The sequence below is a fragment of the Peromyscus eremicus genome, chromosome 6 (genome assembly GCF_949786415.1).
Source record: "Peromyscus eremicus chromosome 6, PerEre_H2_v1, whole genome shotgun sequence".
NCBI classification, from domain to species: Eukaryota; Metazoa; Chordata; class Mammalia; order Rodentia; family Cricetidae; genus Peromyscus; species Peromyscus eremicus.
In genome coordinates, this window is record NC_081421.1 from 78,191,951 (window position 1) to 78,214,911 (window position 22,961).

Below are 22,961 nucleotides of genomic sequence, written 5' to 3' on the forward strand. Positions count from 1 at the left end.
AGTCCCATTTCTCCACAGTCTTCCCCTCACCACAGACCACAAGGGCCCTGACTAGCTCATGTTTTGTGTTAATGGATGTGAAACCGGAGCAAATCCCCTCACCAAAAGAAAAACCACCCTAAACTCTCCCACACAGGTCTCAGCAGGTTACACAAATATTAGTCCTATCATCCAAATAAATCTGCCTCCATGGCCAGAGCCACCACCACCCCCAACCTCCTGCTGCCTGGGCAAAATGAAGTTGCTCCACAAACATCTGAGAGCCCGAGTGGATGAAGAGGAACCTGAGAAAAGAGAGAGGCCTCATATCCAGAATTCCCTGTGAAAGCTCCTTAATCTCCAGTCTCTTATCAAGACCAGACAGTCCTAAATTAGAAGTTCCTAGAGAAGTTAGGATGTACTTGACCAGTCAGAGGTTTGATGAAGTATATCTGTTGGCTGGAGTTTAGGACACAGATAAATCTCAATTTCTGAGCAAGGCATGTACCTTCATTTTACAGATAAGAAAACAGGCCAGGAGAATTTAGAGACCCTTGCTGAAAATAAAAAATACAGTGAGTGAGTAGCTGGATTAAATCTAGGTCTGTTATAACTGCAGATTTCTATACTATTGCTGTTTATCAATAGGCAGAAGATGATCACTGTGTAGGTCATACAACAGTAGGCCATCAAGATTTCAAACCCCACGTCCTACCTTCTAGCTTACCATGTCTGCTGTCTTCAAAGACTCCACTACTGCATACCCTGCTTAGGCAATGGCTGGGAGCACAAAGGGAACCCTCCTGTTTAAGTCAGTCATGGAAGGGACAGTAGTCATCAGTAGCACTTGGAGAATCACAAAATAAAGATTTGCTGAGGAAATGGGGGAAGGCTACTGTCTTCTAAGGTGTTTATCACTTTGGCTCCAGCACCAACTCTTTTTCTACACAGCAACTTGCTTTTGCTCCTACTTCAATGCTGATGGTCCTCTCCTAAACAACTGCCAAAATGAGAAATCTCTACCATCCTAGTACACACTGATCTTCGCACAGCCCTTGAGATCAGGTGTGCTTACCCTCCCCCATGAGTTACCTGCCTTTCATTAGTCTTTTCCAAACCTACCTAATGTCCAGAATAATTAATGGGGGAGAGTCCCAAGACCTAGCCAGGCTTACTGTACTATTCTCTCACAGTTCTGTTCCGGGGCACTAGTGGTCTATTAAAACGGAACCACTGCAAGCTACCTCACTCTGCACAGGCAGCCAGTGAGCAGGCTGCTGGTGTCTGATGTAGGTGGAAATAGAGACACAGAGAATGTGTAATTGTATAGTTATGTGATTTCCCCACTCACAAAACCACCAGTTTATAAGCTACATAAGAGCATGAGATGGAGCCCTGTTCACTGTGGCTAGCACATCTAGCTGTCTCGGGGTCTCAGCAGAATGCTATAGCCTAAGATTGTCTGCACAAACTGTCTCCAGTGAAGAGACAGGCAGTTACATCTCTGTCCTATCTGTCCTTGTTACAGTTGGATCAAAAAGGAAGCTACCTCCAGATTCCCTTCCTGTTGCATACCCAAAGAGTATCAGAAGTCAGTGCAAGCAAAGGGGAAAATGAGCCTTGACTTTAGTGCAACCAAATCACTCTGAAGACAGACTCCTACCTCTTCTACTCTCCCTTCAAACCTCCAGTTGGAACATCAGGGAGCCACTCAGTCTCATATCCATCCCCTATCAACTCCTTCCTAGGGCTAAGGAACCAGCCAGGACATTGGGGTCCCTCTGGATCACTCTCCAAGTCCATAACAGAAGCTGTAGCCACCCAGGACTGAGGGTGGAGGAAGGTGTGCATGCAAGGATCTTGTGCTTTTGAGTTGGAGGCTTGAAGTGGAGGGATGAATGAGGTATCTGTGTGTTCAGGTCTGGTCCAGCCACTCTGCCTTCTTAGGGGCCTTGCAAGTGTGGACATCCACAGTGTTTCTGCACTCTTTGCACCGCACAGCACAACACCAGTGGAATTTGCACTCGCACTGGGTGACACGGGTGACTCGAGTTGTGTCGTACCCTCGGCCACAACACATGATTTCACAACCATCCGTTCCTTTAGATGTCTTGCTGCAGACGCGGCCTGCGGTACCTAGGGAACCTGCGTTGAAGAAGAGAGGTGAAAACCAAGTTACTTTTGTTTTAGCCACTCCGGGTACCCTTATACTCTTTTAAGAAGCCATAAAGAACCTCTTTTTCTGAAAATATAACCACTAACCAAAGTGATCATTCATTGCCCTCTGGCCCAGATTCATTTGTTGCCACCACTAAAGCTCCCCAGAGGTTGCCGATTTCACCTGCAGCCCCTTTCTGCCATGTCCTCTTCAGAATCTAACTGGAAAATGTAAGAACTGTAAGTCTGGGTGAGTTTCTCTAATTTGTGGGGGTTGTGATGTCATATTATCTGGATTTAAATTCTAGCTGTGCCACTTCAGAGCTGTATTTATTTAGCAAGTTAAAGAATGTGTCTGGGCCTCAGTTTCCATATATGAGAGTGTGTATAAAATAACACCTAGCAGATATGGTAGCACGTGCCTATAACACCATCATGCAAAATATTGAGACAGGGGAGTCACTTTAGTTTTAGGCTAGCCTGGGATATGTAGTGAGTTTGAGGACACATTGAAATGGATAGCAAGATCCTGTCTCAGGGAAACAAAACAACTCAACATCTAATGGAATAGATTATTATGCTGTGTTTATCATTGCTGTCCAACAGAGGTGGCATGATTGGCTGGAGGCATATCTCTAGGGAGTTCCTGTGTTATTATACTCCTTTTAGGAGCATAGCTTTCTCTTTGCACAGCAAATGCTCAGGACTTCATTCCAATAGATGTCAGCACAAAAGATCCTGTCAACCCTTTCCCCAGTAACAGGGGCACAGAAATGGAGAAGTGATTGGCCTGAGACTTCAAGAAAAAAATGGATCAACTAACTTCAACAGCAATAGTCTCCATAATCCACAAGGATATGGGGAGAAAATGCAGAACTTTTATCTTTATTTTTTAGCTTATTGGTTTAAAATCTCTGCATTTAGGGCTAATAGTGGTAAGTATTTGCCTAGCATTTACAAGACCCTGGATTGGATCCATGGCACTATAGCAATGACGATGATACCAACAGAAACAGAGAGAGCATGCATATCTCATAATATACACAGTACAGCAACAGAAACAGAGAGAGCATGCATATCTCATAATATACACAGTACAGCAACAGAAACAGAGAGAGCATGCATATCTCATAATATACACAGTACAGCAACAGAAACAGAGAGAGCATGCATATCTTATAATATAAAGAGTACACCAACAGAAACAGAGAGCATGCATATCTTATAATATACACAGTACACCAACAGGAGTGGGACATCTAGGAGGTAGATGCTCAATCTTTCTTTTAAAATTTATATATATATATATATATATATATATATATATATATATATATATATGTAAGTTATGGGCATGCGCAGGCCACAGCATGCATGCAGAAGTCAAAACAGCTTGTGGGGCTGGTTCTCTCCTTCTACATATGGCTCCTGGGGGCATCAAACTCAGGTTAACAGTTTGCAGAAGCGCCTTCACCTCCTGAGCCATCTTTCCAGCCCTAAGTTTTACTTTTTAAGATTTATTTTATTTATTTATGTGTGTGTATGCATCTTTGTATGTGTGTGTATGCACACTTGTATGTGGATGCCCTCATAGGCCAGAGGAAGGCATCAGTCCCCAGGAGCTGGAGTTACAGGCAGTTCTGAGCAGCCTAATTCAGTTCTGGGAACTGAAATCAGGTCCTATGGAAGAACAGCAAGCACTATTAACCACTGAGTCATCTCTCCAGCCCCCTCCATTTTTTTTTAACAACAGTAATAATTAATCTAAAATGTTAGCAAACTACTGCTCTAGAATGTGGGATGACTAGGTCTACTACATACATCATTCTAATTCAAAGGCTGGGTCTTAAACACCAAAACCCTCTTCTACAGTCTGGAGCTATGCTGTCCAGTAGGGTAGCTACTAACAGCATGTGCTTTCTTAAATTCAGTGAATTAAAATGAGCTAAACTAAAAAGGTTCAGTTTTGAATTAGACCAACGCTGTAGTAGTCCATCACACTTGTTCATGGTTTTAGTCTCTGTAGTTTGTTACCCAACATCAAATGTAGTTCCAAAAGTGTTAAATGGAAACTCCAAAGATAAATGATTAAGACTTGTAAATGTTTTATTACACTGTGTTATTAAAATTGTCCTATTTGTGACTCAGTGGTAGAGCCCTTGCCCAGCATATTGCAAGGCCCTGGTTAGATCAACAGCACTGCTAGAAAAATGGACCTACTATCTTATTATTTGTTCTTGCCACTCACCATGTGCCATGCCTAACTTACAAATTAAACCTCACCACAGTATATATGCCTAAGAGAAGCATATTACAAAGGTTTAGTAGTACCTGCACTTTCAGGCATCCCCTGATTTTGGAACACATCCACCATAGATAAGAGGGGACTTATGTAATTCACATGCTCATTGAGGAGACAGCAGCAATGGAGATTCAATCACTGCAGGAAGTTTAGTTGGATAGTACTGCCTGGAGGGAATACCTGGTTCCATATTCCTGGGCTGGCTTATACCATTTGGATTATATGGGTTTATGGGACTTAATTTTATGCCTCTGAGAAAAATTAATATGCATATGACTCGTCCTCCCTCCTAACTCCAAAGATCCGTCTCTAAAGGTACATTTTGAGTGTGAAACAGACTACACTTCAGGTGCTGTGGAATTATTCCCAGGCATCCAGAGATTAACCCTCCGAATTAGACCACATGGAAAAACTGACTCATGATAGTAAATCACTAGGAGAGTCCAGAGGACCTCCCCAACGCTTCTTACTTCTGGCACTCTAGAAAGTGCATCTACACCTTCCATTGTCCAGGGGAACACCACCCCTCTCTGGGCTGAAGCGCTCTGAGCCACTTGACTCTAGGCATGATAAGAGTGAAAACAAACAGAATTGAAGCCAGCCATGGTGTGGAGCTCCACTCTAGCAAATCTTGATGAGTGAATCTCCAGCAAAGAGCCTGGGAGCCCAGCAACAGGGACCAGAGGAGAAGCAGCTCCACCGAGCCACACATTGTCCCTGGTTTAACTTATCTGGACCAGAAATTATGAGCCACAGTGGGAGCTTCTATTCTCTCTAATCACTGCAGTGTTCCCAAGACCCCCTTCCCCAGCACCACACATATACAGAACTGACTGAAAAACGGCCATTTTCTGCTTGTTCTCAAGCATTTGCTGCTCAGGAGCCTTTGCAGAGATCACCTCCTGTCTCCCTCACTCCTTTTGGAGTCTGCAGTGGCAGCAAATCAAGAAGCAGATTGATTTCCCGTGTTCAAACAAACCTCCTTGATTCCTCCGGCCTCTTTCCTTTTTCTTTGTTTGTTTGTTTATTTGTTTCCTTCCTTCCTTCCTTCCTTCCTTCCTTCTTTCTTTCTTCCTTTCTTTCTTTCTTTCCTTTTCTGGTAGTAGAGGGTGTCAACCCAGGGCCTCGTACATACTAAGCACATGCTATATCAGCTGAGCTCTATCCCCAGCTCCATCTTATTTTCTTAGCTAGACCGTTAAAAGCCAAAGGCTTAGTGCTACATCTGATGCTTCTGTGTAGCTCACAGCTTGCTCAGAACTGAAAACAGGTAGCTCATTTAAATGTTCTCTGAGTAGTACCTACTGTATCCCAGACACTGGGGATATAGTAGAGTGTCATATGACCTACTTGTGCAACCTTGGCCTGGCAGCCTGAGGCACAAACCACCTATTTCAAGACCAGATTTTCATGTAAGGAGGCAACTGACTCCTTTCCTTTCCTTAACTCCTACAAACTGGACAGATCTGGATTAAGCAGAAGTGCTTGCACTAATAACCAAGTCCCATGTCACTCTCTGCCTGCTTTTCCTCACCTGCAGCCTTGTCCAAGACACAGTAGTCAGGGGAGTTGTCAAAGTAGACAAGATCAGTCCGGGTGGCATGGCGATAGCCCTGGCGGGCTGCTGTGAAATTGGCACCATCCTGGGTGGCAGTCACCTGCACAGCTCCATCATACCGTCGCCTCAGGTAGTCACCTGTGCGTCGGAAGTCTGAGAGTGCCCTCCAGCAGGTACGTAGAGTACAGGAGCCACTCACACCGTGACACTTACATTCCAGCTTTAAAAATCGCCGCACAGCCTAGGGGAGGGAGGAAGCAGGTCAGGACACTGCTTAGTCACCCTGGGGTCAAAAGCAGGAGTGCTCTGAGCTCTGCTGGTCCAGGCCTGCTGGTTGAGCCCTTGGTGGTTCTCTGCCAGATCCCACCGATTCTCCTGACCACGTCAGAGAACCTCTTGCAGGACATCTTCCTGGACCAACAGTGCTTTGCTCTTCATGACTACCTGCTGGATTGTCAAGCCCCAGGAGCAAGTGTGCTCCTGGTTATAGCCTACACATCCTTTTAGAGAGCCAAGTGACATGCCTTTTGCTTTTATAGCATGTCAGTTCTCAGCACAGTATAGAACAGATGCTCAAATACCAGTGAATAGCCTACAGCAATACCTGAAGGTCTTTATGAAGGGAGCTTTTCCTCTTTAAAAAAAAAAAAAAAAAAAAAAAAAAGCTACTTTGGGGCCAGTGATACTGATATCAAGGAAAGGCACTTGCCATGCTGTCCTGGCAACCTGAGTTTGATCCCCAGAACCCACATGTAAGTGGAAGGTGAGAGCCAGTTCCACAAAGTTGTCCTCTGACCTCCACACATGCACCGTGCCGTTCATGCCCACCCATATACATCATACATACACACAACAACAACAATAAATCAATTAAAATAAAAAAATTAAAAGCTACTTTGGGGTTTGGGAGATGGCTCAGCATGTAAGAACGCTTACTGTCCCTATAAGAACCTGGGTTTAAATCTGTACAACCCATATAAAAAGCCAGGCATGGTAGCACATGGGCTACCTGTAATCCCAGTGATGGGGGCTGGGGTACAGAAACAGGAAGATTGGAGAGAGGAAGATTGCTGGGACTTGAGTTCCAGGTTCAGTGAGAGACCCTGTCTCAAGGGAATAAGGTGGAAAGTGACAGAGCAGGACATCTGACATCCTCCTCTGGTCTCTGTGAGAAAGCACAGACCTGTACATCCACGTATACACATATATACGCACAATCATATACAAATCAAATTTTAAAATTTAGAATGTATTTTTTAGTTCAGCAAGGTGGCACACACATATAATCCAGCACTCAGGAGGTTGAGATGGGAGCTAGTGCCACAAATTTGAGATCAGCCTAGGCTATAGGCAGAGTGAGACCCTGTCTCAAATAAAACAAAACAAGGTGGAGCATGGTGTTACACACGGTTAATCCCAGCACTAAGGAGGCAGAGGCAGATGGATCTGTGTGAGTTCAAGGCCAACCTGGTCTATCTATGGAGTTCCAAGCCAGCCAGGGCTACCTAGACCTTGTCTCAAAAAACAAAAACAAAAACAACCAACAAAAATTCACCACCACCCCCCCAAAAAAAAAAACAAAAGAAAAAAGGAAGGAAACAGGGAAAGCGAAGCAGGAGGGAGAGGAGGGGATGAGAGGGGAAGAAAAGAAAGTTACCTCCCTGTCTGATGAGAACCTGGTTGAACCTATGCATTCCCAGGCTCCCTTGCATTCTGTGCGGAATGTTAGGGATTTTGGAAGTGATCCAGAAGCCATCAACTCTTCCACCTCTGCTTTCAGCCTGTGGTCACACTAGCGGGTTTACACCAGAGAACGTGAATGTACACACCCAGATGTGAGTACTGACCGTGCGACCACAGCGGTTGTTGTGTAAGTTCATGAGGGCCCGGGCGTCCTTAAGCCTCTTCTCTTTGGCATCCACGAAAGCCTTGGCAAAGCGGACACCGTAGTGGATGTTGTCACTGCAGCCACCCCAGTCAAAGTCCCCTCGTTGGTCATGGTGCCGACCTCGGGTATATGGGTCACAGCTGCACACACTCAGTTCCCCCTGGCTGCAGGCCCGAGTGATGGCATGGACCACTCCTGCTGATGAGATGGCATATACGAATGCTGCCTCCCGGCTACCTACACAGAGAGAGGCAGAGACATTACAGGAACAGTCCATGTCTTCCACTCCACCACCACACACACACCCCACACACACATTTCTGGGTGTTTTCCACAGTGTCTTACTCAATGGTCCAGGCCTGGAACTTGTTATGTAACCTAGCTTTGAACTTGAGATTTTCCTGTCTCAGCCTGCTAGGATTGCAGGGACCGGCCACATGCCCAACTCCGTCCATCTCCTTCTTCAATCCACACAATTGCAGAAGCTTCCTTAGCTTTTCTAGAGCCCACTCCACCTGTCAAGGTGTCCTTGCCCTCTAAGAGCATTTCTGCTGCTGGCTCTCCCTATGCCACTCATTTGCACATCTGACCTCTCTGGGCTGACCTCTACTCCATTATCCTCTCACTCTCTCTCTCTCTCTCTCTCTCTCTCTCTCTCTCTCTCTCTCTGGGCTGACCTCTACTCCATTATCCTCTCTCTCTCTCTCTCTCTCTCTCTCTCTCTCTCTCTCTCTCTCTCTCTCTCTCTCACACACACACACACACACACACACACACACACACACACACACACACACACACAGTTCTGATGCAGCGCCACCTGCCGTGGTCAACATTCCAGGGTTTTCAGGCCCCCTCTGCTGGACAGTTCCCCTGCAATGTCGACCCCTGCCCCGGGGGTCAGCCTGTTCAGAGAAACACACTAACTTTAGCCTGTTCGGTCCTCTCCTTGCCCGTGGGGACGAATGTTCATCACCCCCAGCTCTCCTTCTCCTTCAGAGTTCTGTCTCCTCCCTTTTCTCCTCTTTTGCTGTCTCTCTCTGCTGAACTCTTGCTGAACTGGAGGGAAGCACTAGCTCTTGGAATATTTACACACCACCTTTCTGTTTATCTCTTGTTCCCATTACTATAACGTTGGGATTGCTACGGTGACTGGGTGATGATAGTGACCGTGGTGGTAAGAAGCAGAGGACTTGGTCCTAGTCCTTAGCTGTATAGTCCATGGACGCCTGCCTGACTGGGATATGGGGAGGCCAGAGAATACTTACACTGACCCACCATCTCAAAGCACTTAGGTTGAGGGGGGCCCTGGCTTACAAATCTAGGGTAATGAGCAGCTGTTCCTGTTTCCCAGGCTTGCCCACAATTGTTTCTTAGACTATGAGGTAGTGTGTGGAAAACGAAGGGCATCGTGCCTACCCTTCTAACTCACCACCCCGAGCAAAGGAAGGGAAGGGGGTGGGACTCTTGGAGGAGGACCCTACTTCGGAGCATGACGCGGCCAAAGACAGTGTGGTCCCGGTCCAGTGTGGTGCAGTTCCAGCGGTGATGGCGGAACTGGTGCTGGCACTCTCGGATCCACTCCCGGGCGCCTTCGCCCACTGAACGCATGATGTCTGGGTAGCGCTGGCACAGCTGCCGCTGCCGGCTCACCAAACCAGGGATGTTGTCACAGATCACTCGGGCTCCCAGCGCCCCTATGTACCTGTGAAGTGGAGGTGGTTTTGTCACAGGTTCCCCAAGGAGGCAGGCATCAGCAAAGGGATAAAGGGGGTTACAGAGATTCCTTCCGATCCCAAGACATTCTCTGAGGCTGACAGGTAGAACCACTACCCACAATCTCTGAAAAAAAGCTACACAGTTGCAGAAAGAGTAACTGAGTGGTCTCCTACCCTTACCAGTTCGCTAGCCAAAGGCCAAAGTAACACACACTTCAAGAACACAGCCAGGCATGTGTCATACACAGAAGCTGTGGCCATGTCACACAAACCCACTGCCTGTTTATTTAATAAACATTAAGATCCTCACAGAAAAATAACAAAAATGAGGATCTGAGACAACACTCTCACACGCACATGTAAGAGGCACGAATCGAGTGGCTGGTCTATGAAGACAGCTTGGCCGCAGGATGAGGAGAAGAGGGGCTGGAAAAGACATGATGGGTAGTTCTGAGTAATGTTTACAGCTTTAGACCATGTGGCTAAAAAAGTCCTCACTTCCATCCAATCCCAAGGCTATAGAACAAGACCCCATTTTTTTACCCTCCTCCCCATTCCCTTTACTTTTCATAACCAATGAAGCTTTTAAAATAACTTTCCCCAACCTATAAAGCACAATGTCCAGGAAGGACCTTCATGGACAAAGAGCTGTTTACAGCAGGAAGCCTGAACAGGACAAAACAGTAAGTATTCAGTGGGCAGGATGGCACACACATTTAATCCCAGCACTCAGGAGACAGAGATGGGCAGATCTTGCTGAGTTCTAGGGCAGCCTAATCTACATAGAGTTCTAGACCAGCCAAGGCTACATAGTGAGAACCTGTCTCTTTAAATAAATAAATAAACAAACAAATAATGTGGTAGAATCTCTAGTCTGAATAATTTACAAGGTCAAGCGAGATGGCCACTGAAGGGTTGATGGACTGTCAGCATCATTCAAAACTGCTCAAGGCAATATGACCTTTCAAACAATCTCACCCCTGGGCTCTACCTCTAGAGATTCTGGAGAGAAAACAGGAGGATATCACCCTTTCTCCCCAAGAAGTCCCCCTAAGAGATGAGACTCATTCAGTCCCTTCTGGCAGCTCAGCTTCTCTCCCTTTCTGTCCCGCCCCATTCTGGTAAACCCTCCACACAGCACTTCCTTTGGTCTTTGCAGCACGTTCTAGTCTCTTGTGCTGACACTGAAATGGGATTCCACTCTCTTTCCTGCTGGGAACAGGTGGGAGCTGTAGTGATCAGTTGCTACTGCAAACAGAAAACCTTTGGTCCGAACTATGAATGAGCCAGTGGTTTGGGAATGTCCCCAAAGTGGGCCTAGAAGTGGGTGAGGAGAAGAGAAGGCAGCCGATAGGGGAAGGGCAAGCCAACCATCCCTGAGCCCTACCCCCACCACACATCCCCACAGCCAGCCCTCACCCACAGACTAGATCACCGCTAGTGACAGGAACTCAGGCAAATACAAGGGGGGTTGACGCTTGCGTCTTCGGGAACTCAGCAGGGCTGATGAGCCCCATCTGTCCAGAGGGAAGGGCAAGAGGGCTGTCCCTCCAAGAACAAATCCCATGGAATCAGCATCCCCAGCACTGTCCATCAGGGCAGCAGCTTCCAGGAACAAACAAAATAAACACCCCAGGCTGGGCCAGGCCGGAAAGGCCTGCCTGACGCACAGCTTTGAGTTCCACCCACTGCCCTGGTGCTTTGTCTGGAGGATTGAAACCATCAGAGTTGGAGCTGGGCCCTGACTCACCACCATGCTGCTTGCCCAGCTCGGCCCCAGATCACTGATCTAGGCAATGGGTGTTTGTTTTTTTATCTGGGGCTTGGAGGAAGGAGGTTGGATGGGAATGGGAGACCAATAATCCAGCCCTCATAGACAGTCTGGAGTGGGGCAAGCCAAACCCTGGCAAAAGGGCCTGCCTTCCTGTGGTCTGACTTTAATCCATTCTGCTGTAGCCCACATTGATCCTTCATATTACATCCTCAATGAGCACGGGAACATCTGTTCAGTATCTAAGATGGGAAGATAATTAGGCTTTCCTACTACCCTGCCTACTGCCTAAGTAACTGCTTCAAGACCCTGCATGGGGCTTGCCTGCTGTCTGGTTTTGGGAGCCTTGTAGGCCAGTGTGGGAACCACCAATAACACCGAGCCTGAAGCTGAACCCATGTCCCTCAGCTCCACACACCCTTACACAATGCCTCCACGCGCCAGGCACTGAGCTTAGCTGTTAGGGGCACAAAGACTTCACGGTATCCCTCAGCTCATTGTCTGGGGGAGGATGCCTCAGTTCTGACTTCCTGTTTTCCCTTTCAGAAATTAATTCTTCACTTCCTTCCCAGCCTCTGCACCAGAGTGCTCTCCTCGCCTGCTTTTGACCAATTCACATTCTTTCCCTTGACAGAATCACTGAGACCCTACTCTAGCCCCTTGCTTCTAGGGATTTGTAAGTGCCTCAACTCTGCCTCCAGGTCTACTGAACCCCAATCTGCATGTCAGTATCCCCCAGTGCTAAGAAAAGTCTCTGCTACATGGTAGGTGCTATTGAATAAACACCTGCTTGCTCTGATTTGATTATCCCCGGCTTCCCGCTCCCCCTAGACTGCCACCAACTCCAGTTCAGTTACTTTGATTCCTTGTAACACTACATATACTTTTTTCAGACATTCCATGTCTCTGTCTGTTTAATGGAGCCAGGGATCTCCACCCCCTCCTTTTATGTCTATCCACTGGTGTGTTAGAACTTAGCTGGGAGTGGTGATTCATAACTTCAGTCTCAGCACTCAGAAGGCAGAGGCAGGCAGATCTCTGAGTTTGAAGCCAGCCTGGTCTGTATAGTGTTCCAGGGCAGCCAAGGATACATAGCGGGTCGCTGTCTCAAAAACAGCAACAGCAAACCACCAAGATGACGCCACGGGATGAAGGGCAGGGAAACCCCACTCTGAAGGGACACTTGGGTGGAAACCAGGGTGAGGGAAGCCATCTGACTTCAAACTCAAGGGCCTTTTGTGGTTGGTTGTTTTGTTTTTTTTTTTCAGACCGAGTCTTACTATACATCTAAAGATGGCCTCCAAGTTTTGATTCCCCTGCCTCAGCCTCCTGAGTAGTAGTATTACAGGAGTGTGCCATCATACCCAGCCAAAATTCATTTTTATTCCAGAAGCAAGAGATGCACACAATGTTTGATTAGAAATAAAACCATATAACTCCAAAATTGGTATAAATTTGAGCAATTTTTTTCTTATTTTTGAGATAGGGTCTCACTTTGTAGTCCTGGCGGACCTAAAACTTGCTATAAAGATCAGACAGGCCTGGAACTCACCAAGATCCACCTGGCTCTGCCTCGCAAGTGCTGGGATTAAAGGCGTGTGCCACCACACCCAGCAAGCTTGTTTTGTTTTCCCTTCCTCTGCTATCCGTCAGTCTCTTTGTTGGTGAAACGGGGATTATAACAGTACCTAGTCAGTCTCTTCATTGGTGAAATGCGGATTATAACAGTACCTACCGCAGGCTTATCCTGGAGATCAGAGATGATGCTCAACAAGGTGGTTGGCCATGGAGCCTGCAACTCAGTAAAGATTCAGTACAGGGTGTGTGTTTACAGTAACAGTAGTACTAATATGACCCTGCTCTGTGATCTCTCTTTATGAGCCCAAGAACATGCTCAGCTCTTGTGCGTCTCTACATATCCACATTTCTTATCAAAGACTAAGAAGAAACCATTTGTGTCTTCTTCAAGTTAAGGAAAGAGACAGAGGAGTTACTAGAGAGGAAGGGGAAGAATCCTAGGCTATGAAGATCATAGGGATGGCCTTCTGCTCCAAAGTAGAACACGGACACTCTGAGTCAACAGACACCCATCTCCTCCGGGGATTGTACACACTACTAGCCTTGCTGGGCTTGAGATAATCTTGGGGGCCAGGTTTCCCCTTCTACAAGTGGTGACCACTGAGACAGACAGACACCTATGGCTGTAGCTGTGACAAGGTGAGGGCAAGGAGATGGAAATGAGCTCTGTACCCACATTCATTCTGGTCCTGATACTGTCTTCACGACATAAGAACCACTCAGCCCCTCTGTCACCTGCCTCCCTACCTAGCTCTTCCATCTAGTAGCTTCTGCGACATCTTTAATCTGAACCTCTAGGAGGAAAGGAGAAAGAAAAGGAGACAGGGAGTGGTAGTCAAGGGTGAAAATGGGGACTAGAAGAGCTGCAGGTGAGTCTTTAGGAACCACTACCAGGATGTGGAGACATCCAGAGTGCCACTTCCTCATCTAAGCATCCATAGGTCACCAAGACTGTCTCAGACTGCTGCAAAGCAATCAAGTGCTTCAAAGAGCCAGTTACCATGTGAGCGAGGTAAAGGTGGGCACCCGGCCCTTCGTGCTTCCATGCTGTCTCCACAGGGACCCTGACGATGTAAGTCCTCAGCCAAACTGTGTCGGAAGGGGGCTTGGTATCTCGCTCTGGTCATTGAAAGGCTCCCCCTCCTTCTTCCTTCCTTCTCTTTCCCTTTCTAAAGGAATGTCTCAAGCCAGATGTAAGATACAGGCCTCTCTGCTTCCCCATCCGAACCCCCCTCCCTTGCCTTCCCCAACACTGCAGAGATAAAAAAGATCCAAAAGAAAGCTTTTTCTTTAACAGGAAAACAGGGGTGGGGGTGGGGATGGAGAGAGCAGCATCTTGAAATGATAGGAATCTGCAGGCCGAGCTGGCTTGCCCCTCAGCCAGCTACCCCTCACCCTTCCAGGCCAGATTCCTAGTCAAGAGGAGAAAAGCCACAGGGTGCAAGAGAAGAGACCTCATTTTGAGGGAGGTGGGGTGGGGGATGGAGGTGGGGGTGCTTGCTTCAGGGAAGGAGCAGAGTAAGGGGGAAACGGGGTGCTGCATGTTAAAGAGGGGCACTAGCTCAGCCCCAGAAGCCAGTTTGACTGGAAGGGTGAGGAGAAAAGACAGGGGACTGAAACTTTTTGCAGTTCAATCCTACCCCCTTACTTTGCCCTTTCTGGAAGGAGGATGCCACTGCAGGGTTGGAGGAGTCCTGGGGCTGGGTAGGGGTTCTACCAAGGACCCAGCAGGCGGCCAGCGGCTCCTGGACACCTTTTGCCTCATCTGCCTTTTGGAAGCGTCTGAAGACTAAGGCCTACAAGAGATCTGAAGAGAGGGTCTCAAAAGTCTTGAGACTCTCTGGAAGCTGCTGGGGCTTGTAGGGGAGAGGTGGGAGGTTAGGTCATCTGGGGCAGGAAAGCAAAAAGGGACATCAGTGTTCAAAATTACACCCTCAAAGCCGAGGCTGATGACAAATGCCTGGGTTATGCAACCCCAAGTGTTTAATTTGTTTCAATTGTGGGAATTAAGGGGAAGGGAGTAGTTTGTGCCTCAATTTCACTTCTAAGCCTTGCTGTGGATACTACTACCTCATTGTGTGGCCTAGACTAGCAGAGGAATGTGGGTCCCAGCCAGCTGCCCCCTACTCCACGTCCCCTGGGGAGACCTTTGGTGGTGGAAGGCTTTTTGAAGGCCACAACTGTAGACTGCGCGGAACAGCCACTGCAGGATGTGGAGAGGCGACTGGTTCCTCGAACCAACCCTGAGAGAGAATCGGATAGTAGCTTCTGCGCTGCGGGCATGAGTTAGAAACCCAGGGGGCACAGTGTAGCAGTCTAGGGGACTTCCACCACCAGCTACCTGCTCCAGATGCTCAGCGCTCTGCTCGTGTCTCCAGCGCCTCATTCTCTCCAACCCCTTACCAGCCACCGGAGACTTCTGCGACTGTCCCGCCGGGATCATCTCCAGTACCACCCAGGCAACAGCCTGGTGCTTGAGCAGCCGGTGCCTGGAGCAGTACACTCGTTCCCTGCGCCTAACCACCCTGGGAGCCACACTCACCACCAAGATGTGTCTACACGGGCCGGCAGAGTCAGCAGCAGCAGCAGCAACAGGCAGGCAAGACCCAGGCGGGCAGAAGCCGGGGACACGTCGGGGGCCGCGGGTCTGGGTGCGGGGACCAGGATGCGGGCACGCCGAGGGGCGAGCTGCGCGGCTTCCTCCGCACCCCGCGGCCTCAGCATAGCTCCGCGCAGACTCCCGCCGCGCAGCCCGCAGGGCCGTGGACGGGCACCGTCTGGGCTTCCTCAGGCGTCTCCTAGCTCGCCCCGCAGGGTGGCCATGGGGACTGTGGGCGACTGGGGACCGCGGGGGCACGTGGGGTCCGGGAGCCGGGCGGGCGCAGAGTTCCCAAGAACTCCCGAGCTGCCGGGCCAGGCGACCGACGAGAGCTGAGCCGGGTGTAAGCGGCTCGGGTGCGGTGTCAGCGGCTCCGGGGCGCGGAGTGCGGCGGGGGCCAGAGAGCGCGGACAGCCCCTGCGGCCGCGGCTCTCATTGGACGGGGCGGGGCGGGGCCGGGGACACGCGCGGCCTTCAGCGGGGCTCCGCCCGCGCCAGCCGGGGTGCTCGGCGGCGCCCTAGGTGTGGCGGCCGCCTCCTCCGCTCGGCTTTCCCGAGCGCCACCGCGCCGCGCCCTCACCTGCTCGGGCCACCCGCGACGGGGCTCTTCTCCGTTTGCAGCCCCCTGTCTCTACCGACGCCACGCCACGCCACCGGGTCCTAGCGCCCTTCACTCAGCAACGCGGACCGCTGGCTTTGGTGGCAAGGCGCACCCAGTGTGCGGGGGTGGGGTGGGGTGGGGGGTACGAACACCCGCCCCCCCCCGCGCGTCGCCCCCTTAACCTACGGTGAAACGGGAGCTAAGCGCAGAAGATGCTTTTTTTCTCCGGTCCTTCTATCCTTGCGCTTCTGGGAAATTGGTAGACACCCGGCCCGCAGGAGTTGCCGGACGGACAGTGGGACGCCCTTGGCCACGCTGCCTTCAGGGGCGCCGTGGACAGTGGGCCTCGGGCGGGAGACTGTCTCATCAAGGGCTCATCGCCCGGCTTCTCCTACCCACTACACCAACACCACCCTTTCGTCCCGCACGTCGTTGAGACCCAGCGCCTATCCACCTAGGTGCTTTCCCCAGGTCAGGCTCTTTCGGCTGCCCAAGCGACACACCTGCCGGCGGCGGGATGCAGCGGCCGGTGCCCTGACGGCCGGCCGGGGCTCGGCCGAGCTCGGTCTCTCCCAGTATCTCCGTCCCCCACCCCCTCGGGCGGAGCTGCGACTAGGAAAGAATCAGAAACAGCTGGGCGGCTTTCCCGCACCAGAGGCCGGGGTGGGGGTCCTGCGGAGAGAGTGGAAGCCCTGGTGCCTGGTCTCCCCTCCCTCCCTTTCCCCCCTTCCTCCTCTCCACTGCTCGCTGGTCCTCCCTCAGTCCCGAAGAGCCCTGGGGTGGGTGTGGGAAAATGGGAAGAAGAGGAGAGGTGTTGTGGGCTGAAAGTGACTTCTTGCTCCCTTTCTATTACCCCCCCCCCCCCGCCCCTACCTCACAACAGGCTCTCACTCCCCTGGGTGGGAAGAAGCCCCGTGGGGCAGAAAACATAAAAATTCTTCAAAGCCCTGAGTCTTTCAACCGAAGACTTCCTCTGGGGTCTGGCCTAAGGCCTTCAGCCTCAGTTTCTCCTGCCTAGCCTTTCCTGTTTCCAGGTGTCTCGCATGCCTCTCCTCATGATTTTATCTAAACTATAAAGTTCTGATGTAAACATCATGCTGGTGACTGCCCACCCACCTTAACCCCAAACTCACTGTCAGGCCTTGTTTGATTGGGGGTGTTAGATGCCAGAGTGTGAAGGACAGCGCACAGCTGGCAGCAGGACACCTCAGAGACAGAAAAGAGAGAAAAGTTCAGAGGGCACTTGCCCTCTCTCCCCACAACTCAGTCCTTTGCCTGCATTTTTTGTGGTAAGGGGCCAAGTATATGCATCAATTCCACAAACATTATTTTCTTTCATCTGCCAGGGTTGGGCTAGGCTTGGAGAACACACATGCACACACACACACACACACACACACACACACACACACACACACGAACACACACATCAAAAAGGCATTTCTGCCTTCATGGAGCTTATATTTTATTGAGCAAGATAGATAATAAACATTAGAAATGAGACATATGGAATGTTGAAGAGGTAAGTGCAGAGGCAGGGGGAAAGGGCCTCATCGTAGTGATAGTGAAGAGAGGAAGCGAAGAGTCCGTGGACACCCCCAGACAGGAGTGGGCTGCTGTACTGGGGCCATCAAAGGGGTCCGCCAAATGGAGCAGAGTGCCCTAGAGAGGAAGAGCAGAGTTCTGATAAGTAAATGGAGCTGATCTAAGGTGGGGAGGAGAGAATACCCATCACCATTGGGCTGTGTGGGTGTAAGTGGGGCTGGGCTGCCTTTGGATGGGAAAGGGAAAGGGTGAATTTGGACAGCATGCAGAGCCAGCAGCTGGCCATGTCCTAGCCCTCCCCTTCTCTCAGTCCTGAGGTCTGGTAGGCTCCCGTTAGCCTTCTGTGTCTTTAGTACTGAAGGACTCTAAGGCCAGTTTCCCTGTGAGGGGCAGGTAAGGGACTGTGAGTCTAGGCTCTTTCCTGGCTGGAGCCCTTTCCTTGGACCACGCTTACCTCCTCCCAGCCCAGTTCCACTCCTTTGCAGGGCCTAAGTCTTCCAGCTTGGATGCCTCTCCCAGACTCCCCTGTGTTTAGAGCTGGGTGTGACTCTGGCCCTGTGTTTATTTGTACGTATGAGCCCGGGGTTGTGGGATAGGAGCTGGAGATGATCACATCTAACTGTGGGTGGACTCACCCACATGGGCCCCAGATTCGCTTCTGAGGCCCCTTCTCTGGCTTCAGCTATCATCGTAGCTGAGTGGGACCAAGTCTTGGCACGACACAGATGCTCAGCTATTAAAGTATATTTCTGATATGAGCCCCCACCCCCAAAACATCAGCAGCTCCAAGGAGAAGGGAGGGGACTGAGGAGACAAGACTCCTCACAGCTTACGGGCCACCCTCTGCTGTGGAGTAGGAAACCCAGGATGGAAGCTTGTTCCCTCCACTCCTTCCTCCTTCTCCCCCTCTACCAGACTCAGTCCCCAGCTCCCCAGGCTGCGGGAGCCAGCTGACGGCAAGAGCACTCAACCACTTAACTAGAGAACAAATACGGAGCCAGAGAAGAGGTTTTCTGGGATCTGCCACTTTGGAGCTTCAAATCTCAAAATAAACTTCCAGCCTCAAGGTCCTAGACACTAGCGGAGAGCTCAGCTCCTCACGCAAGGGCCTGTTACGGGCTTCTAGAAAGAGGCTCAAGGCTGCAGGCTGAGCCTTGCTCCTCTAGTTTATCCCCTACCCCACCCCCACCCCTGGGAGCACACAGGAGAAGTCTCTGATTTGAGAGTCAGACACTGGTCTGGGGGGCCCTGCATGGTGTCAAGTCAAACTTGGTAAGTACTTGCTCTGTGTCTACCCCTGATGAGGACATCTTAAAGTATACAGAAGGAGGAGAAGGCCTTAGGTGGTACCCTAGCTCTGTTTGGGTTCAAGGCTGTATGCTGCAGATATAATGAACAACAGTACTAGCAGAGACCCAAGGGATCCCAGGCTGCCACCCTCCCGCCCCATCCCTTAGCACACACAATGCCAGATTCCTTGGGACCTTCTGCAGACTGCTTCCAAGTCATCTCTCCCCAGCAGTGACACTCTAGCCTCCTGTCCTTTTCAAAAGGAGTACCTCAAGAGGAGATTTCACTCCCAGCTTTGATAGCTCACTTCACGCTCTGATCGCTACTGAGGCCACTTAGGGTTAAGATTCCCCCCCCCCCCTTTACTCTGTGCTAAGCTTTGTGAGGCTGAATGACTTTACTTCGTTGCTGGCCTTTGGATGGGAGCAGAGATGAGCTAAGGGGAGTTGGGTGTGGGTGAACAGCTCTGATTCCACCCCTGGCTTATCTTCCAGAAAGCCCCCTTTCCCTGGGCCCTGGTTGGCGATGACCTTCTCTTTCCTGGTGGGTGGGAGGTGGTGTGGATGGTAATGAGCAGAGAGAGAAAGGCCAAGAAGGGGATGGGGGGGGGGGGTTGGATGAAAGTCAAGGAATTCCTGAGCTTGCTACTTACACAAGGGGCCCCCAGATGCCTTTCCTGAGATTTCTTTGCAGAGGAAGGCAGGTCTCATTTGAATCGGAGCCAGGTTCCCAGCAGCCCCAGTGCAGCACCTCCTGCCCTGCTAACCACTGCACCCTGCAGGTACGGGGACACCGAGGAGCCTGAGCAGAACCTGGGGATCTTAAAGGGGGATGCTGTGGGAGCTAGGCTTATTCCACAGCCTCGCTGGCCTCTGTTTGGTATTTATGAGCTTCCAGGCAAGACATGGAACGTGTCTCAAAGAGGCTAGGCCAGTCAGGCTTTGGGGGCCATGGGAGGAAGGAACACCCAGCCCCAAATCAGGGGGCTGGGTGGCACAGCATCCCTATCCTCCCAGTTAGAAAGTGGCTAACCAGAATAAACATGCCCCCAGAAGACCAAGAAGGGAGGGAATTAAGGGAGAAGGGATAGAGGAAAGGAGGACAAGGGAAATGAGACCTTGGGGGTAGGCTGGGTGGTCTGGAGTCTCTTAGCACTAGAGACCGGAGCCAGGCAGTGGGCGGGCTGAGGGCCATCCTGGGCAGGTGGCCCAGGTTCTGTGAGAGACAGTGGATGTGCCACTGGGATCCTGGGTGGTCACTGACCAGCCTCTTCTCAGAGGAAGTCCCATTTTGCTTTCAATCCCTTTCCCAAAGTGCCTGGATCACTCCCGTAAGCTAGGCACCAAGCTCGCTCTCTTGCTCTCTGCCTGCCCTGGGTCCCAGAGGGATCTGGATGTTCGATTTGCTCTCAGTGAGCTAAAATCTGCAGTGACTGTCACCTCCTCACATCGCCTCCCTCAGTTCTCACGCTGTCCCCCATCTCTTTTCTAGGGTGCTGCGCTCTTGGGCCTGCATTTCTTTGTCCAGTCCTATCCCCCTACTCCCGCCCCCTGCTAGGTCTTCTTTCGCCTGTCTTTTCTTCCTTTTTCTCTTCTTTCCTCCTCCTCCTCTTCCTCCTCCTCCTCCTCTTCCTCCTCCTCCTCCTCCTCCTCCCCATCCTCTTCCTTGATTTCTTGAGACAGAGTTTCTCTGTGTGACAGTCCTGGCTGTCCTAGAACTTGCTCTGTAGACCAGGCTGGCCTTGAACTCACGGAGATCCACCTGGCTCTGCCTCCTGAGTGCTGGGACTAAAGGTGTGTGCCACCATGCCTGGTGTGCCTGTCTTTTCCTTCTGTTCACATACTTGTCTGTCTCTCTTTCTTGACCCTGTCACTTGACTATCTCTGGTTGCCCTCTGTCTGCTGTCTCCCCCCCACCCTGTGGGGTGTGTGTGTGTGTGTGTGTGTGTGTGTGTGTGTGTGTGTGTACACGAGCACACACACACAACTGTGGGCCTTGTCTTTCTTCTTTTCTCTCTCTCTTCCTCATCTGTTTCTCCATTTCTTTTAAAAACCAAACAATCAAATAAACAACCAACCAACCAAACATAACTCTGGCTTTCTAAATCCCTCTGGGTACCTACCTACCTGCCTCTGTACGTTCTCTGACTTTGTTTCTCTTTCGTCTACCCTCTGTTCCTCTTCAGCTCCTGCAATACACGGGCCAGAAAAGATCAAAGACCACTTTCTCCTTTCAACACAGTAGTTGTGCACTAAGACTGCAGTCGCTTTCCCACTTGGGGCCTCAGTTTCTCCACTGCTGGGACAAGGAGAGTGGATGGAGACCTAGTTTCTTCTGTGGAGCGTCCTCTGTCTTCATCTCTTCTTTCTTGTAGCATACCCCATCCTGTTATGCCTCAAGGCCTCTGCCTCTCTGCTTCCTAAATTTGACTCTGAAGCCTGGACTCTAGTGTTTTAGGGACACCAGCGGGGAGAGGTCTCCGCTATTGTCAGCCAGCAAGGCCTTCAAAGGAAGATTCTTCACTTCTCCACTCCCTTAAACACCCGTGTAGACAGGGTCCCTTTCTGGGGCCATGTCTGGGATACAAACCAGATTAGGTCATCTCTCTAATCCTCTTTGTGCTGGGGCCTCTGCCAGGCAGGGACACCCACAGCGCAGTGTGTGTGTGTGTGTGTGTGTGTGTGTGTGTGTGTGTGTGTGTAAATTCTCAGAGAGGCAGGACACACAAAGTTCTCTCCTCTAGTACCCTCTCCTGCCTGTAAAGTTCAAATCGGCAACTCTCCCTGTGTGAAAAACGTCTGAGGCTTGAGCCAAGCTAGCCTTCCACCTCCATTCCAGTATCTGTTGTAGCCTCTCCAGGACTGAATTATGCATTTCAGTCATCCCCCTGTTCCTGAACAGCCCAGAATCCACCCCTCTTTAACACATATCCCACGGCCTAATTGTGTGCATTCTGCAGTCATCTTAGAAGGACTTGTCAATTCCTTCTTGAGAAGCCCCAACTTCCAGAAGGACCTAGGGAACGTGGGGGAGGGGGAGGGGGAAATCAGGCTGGCCTTCGGCTTTGCACTCCAAATTGGAAGCCTCCAGCCTGTCCCTCGAGTTTCCTTGGAGAGATCTCTCTGAGCTGATAAGATCAAAGCATTCCCTCTGCCAAATCATTACCTTATTTTCGAGGCAATTACAGAACTTATTGTATCAATTAGCCAGGCCTCCAGCTGCAGCTTTTTCTCGCTGGCTTTTGGTGCGCTGGCAAAGGGGTCTGCCCAGCACAGAAAGCCGCGACTGAGCGACAGAAGGGCGGGGTCTCGCTGCAGTCGGCGGAGGGCAGGAGGGCGCAGAGGGGAGTGGAGCCCGCCGACCACTCTGGCCGCGATCGCTCGTGCAGGGCGCCACACCGCGCGGACGTGGCCCAGAGAGACGCTACAGACCCTGGGGTGGGGAAGGCCGCCGGGGCAGGGGCTAGAAGGGGACAAGGCTGAGCGAGCACAGACGCCCAGCCCTCAGCGACGTGCGCGGCAGGCTGGACTGCACCCCGTGGGCAGGGCGCCCCGCCGTGGTGGTTTCTGGAAGGACAAGGAGGACTGAACTTGGGGGATCCCTGGGATTCAGATAGGGGTGGACGTGGAAAAAGAAGAGAGTGTGGTGCTCAGGGATTCCGCCAGGACGCACCTGGAGCCAGATTGGGTAAGGGATCTCTGGGGGTTCTCGGATTTTTTGGTCTTAGAAACACAAATATTACGAGGTTCCCCCAAAGAGCGTTTGTTTATATGGGTTATATTCACCCATGTTAGATTAGCACGAACACTGGGACCAACTGATAAAAGTTCCTGATGGATGAGGCTAGACCACGAGCAACAAAATAAAAACAGTTCTGGATAGTAAGCCAAAGAATAAAACAAATATCCTTGGGTCTGAACTAACATAAATAAACAACTGAACAAATAAATAAATCAACGGGGAAAGGACAGATCT

At 50.6% G+C, this 22,961-nt stretch overlaps 1 protein-coding gene across 1 annotated transcript; it reads right to left on the reverse strand.

The window, feature by feature from the left end:
- Positions 1-467: 467 nt before the first annotated feature.
- Wnt2b (Wnt family member 2B) lies at positions 468-15,923 on the reverse strand. Its single transcript, XM_059266022.1, has 5 exons — positions 15,494-15,923; positions 9,369-9,589; positions 7,844-8,121; positions 5,973-6,237; positions 468-2,124 (listed from the first exon to the last, which is right to left on the reverse strand). The coding sequence occupies exons 1-5, from the start codon at positions 15,673-15,675 to the stop codon at positions 1,895-1,897; spliced, it is 1,176 nt and encodes a 391-aa protein (XP_059122005.1). The 5' UTR covers positions 15,676-15,923; the 3' UTR covers positions 468-1,894.
- Positions 15,924-22,961: the final 7,038 nt, after the last annotated feature.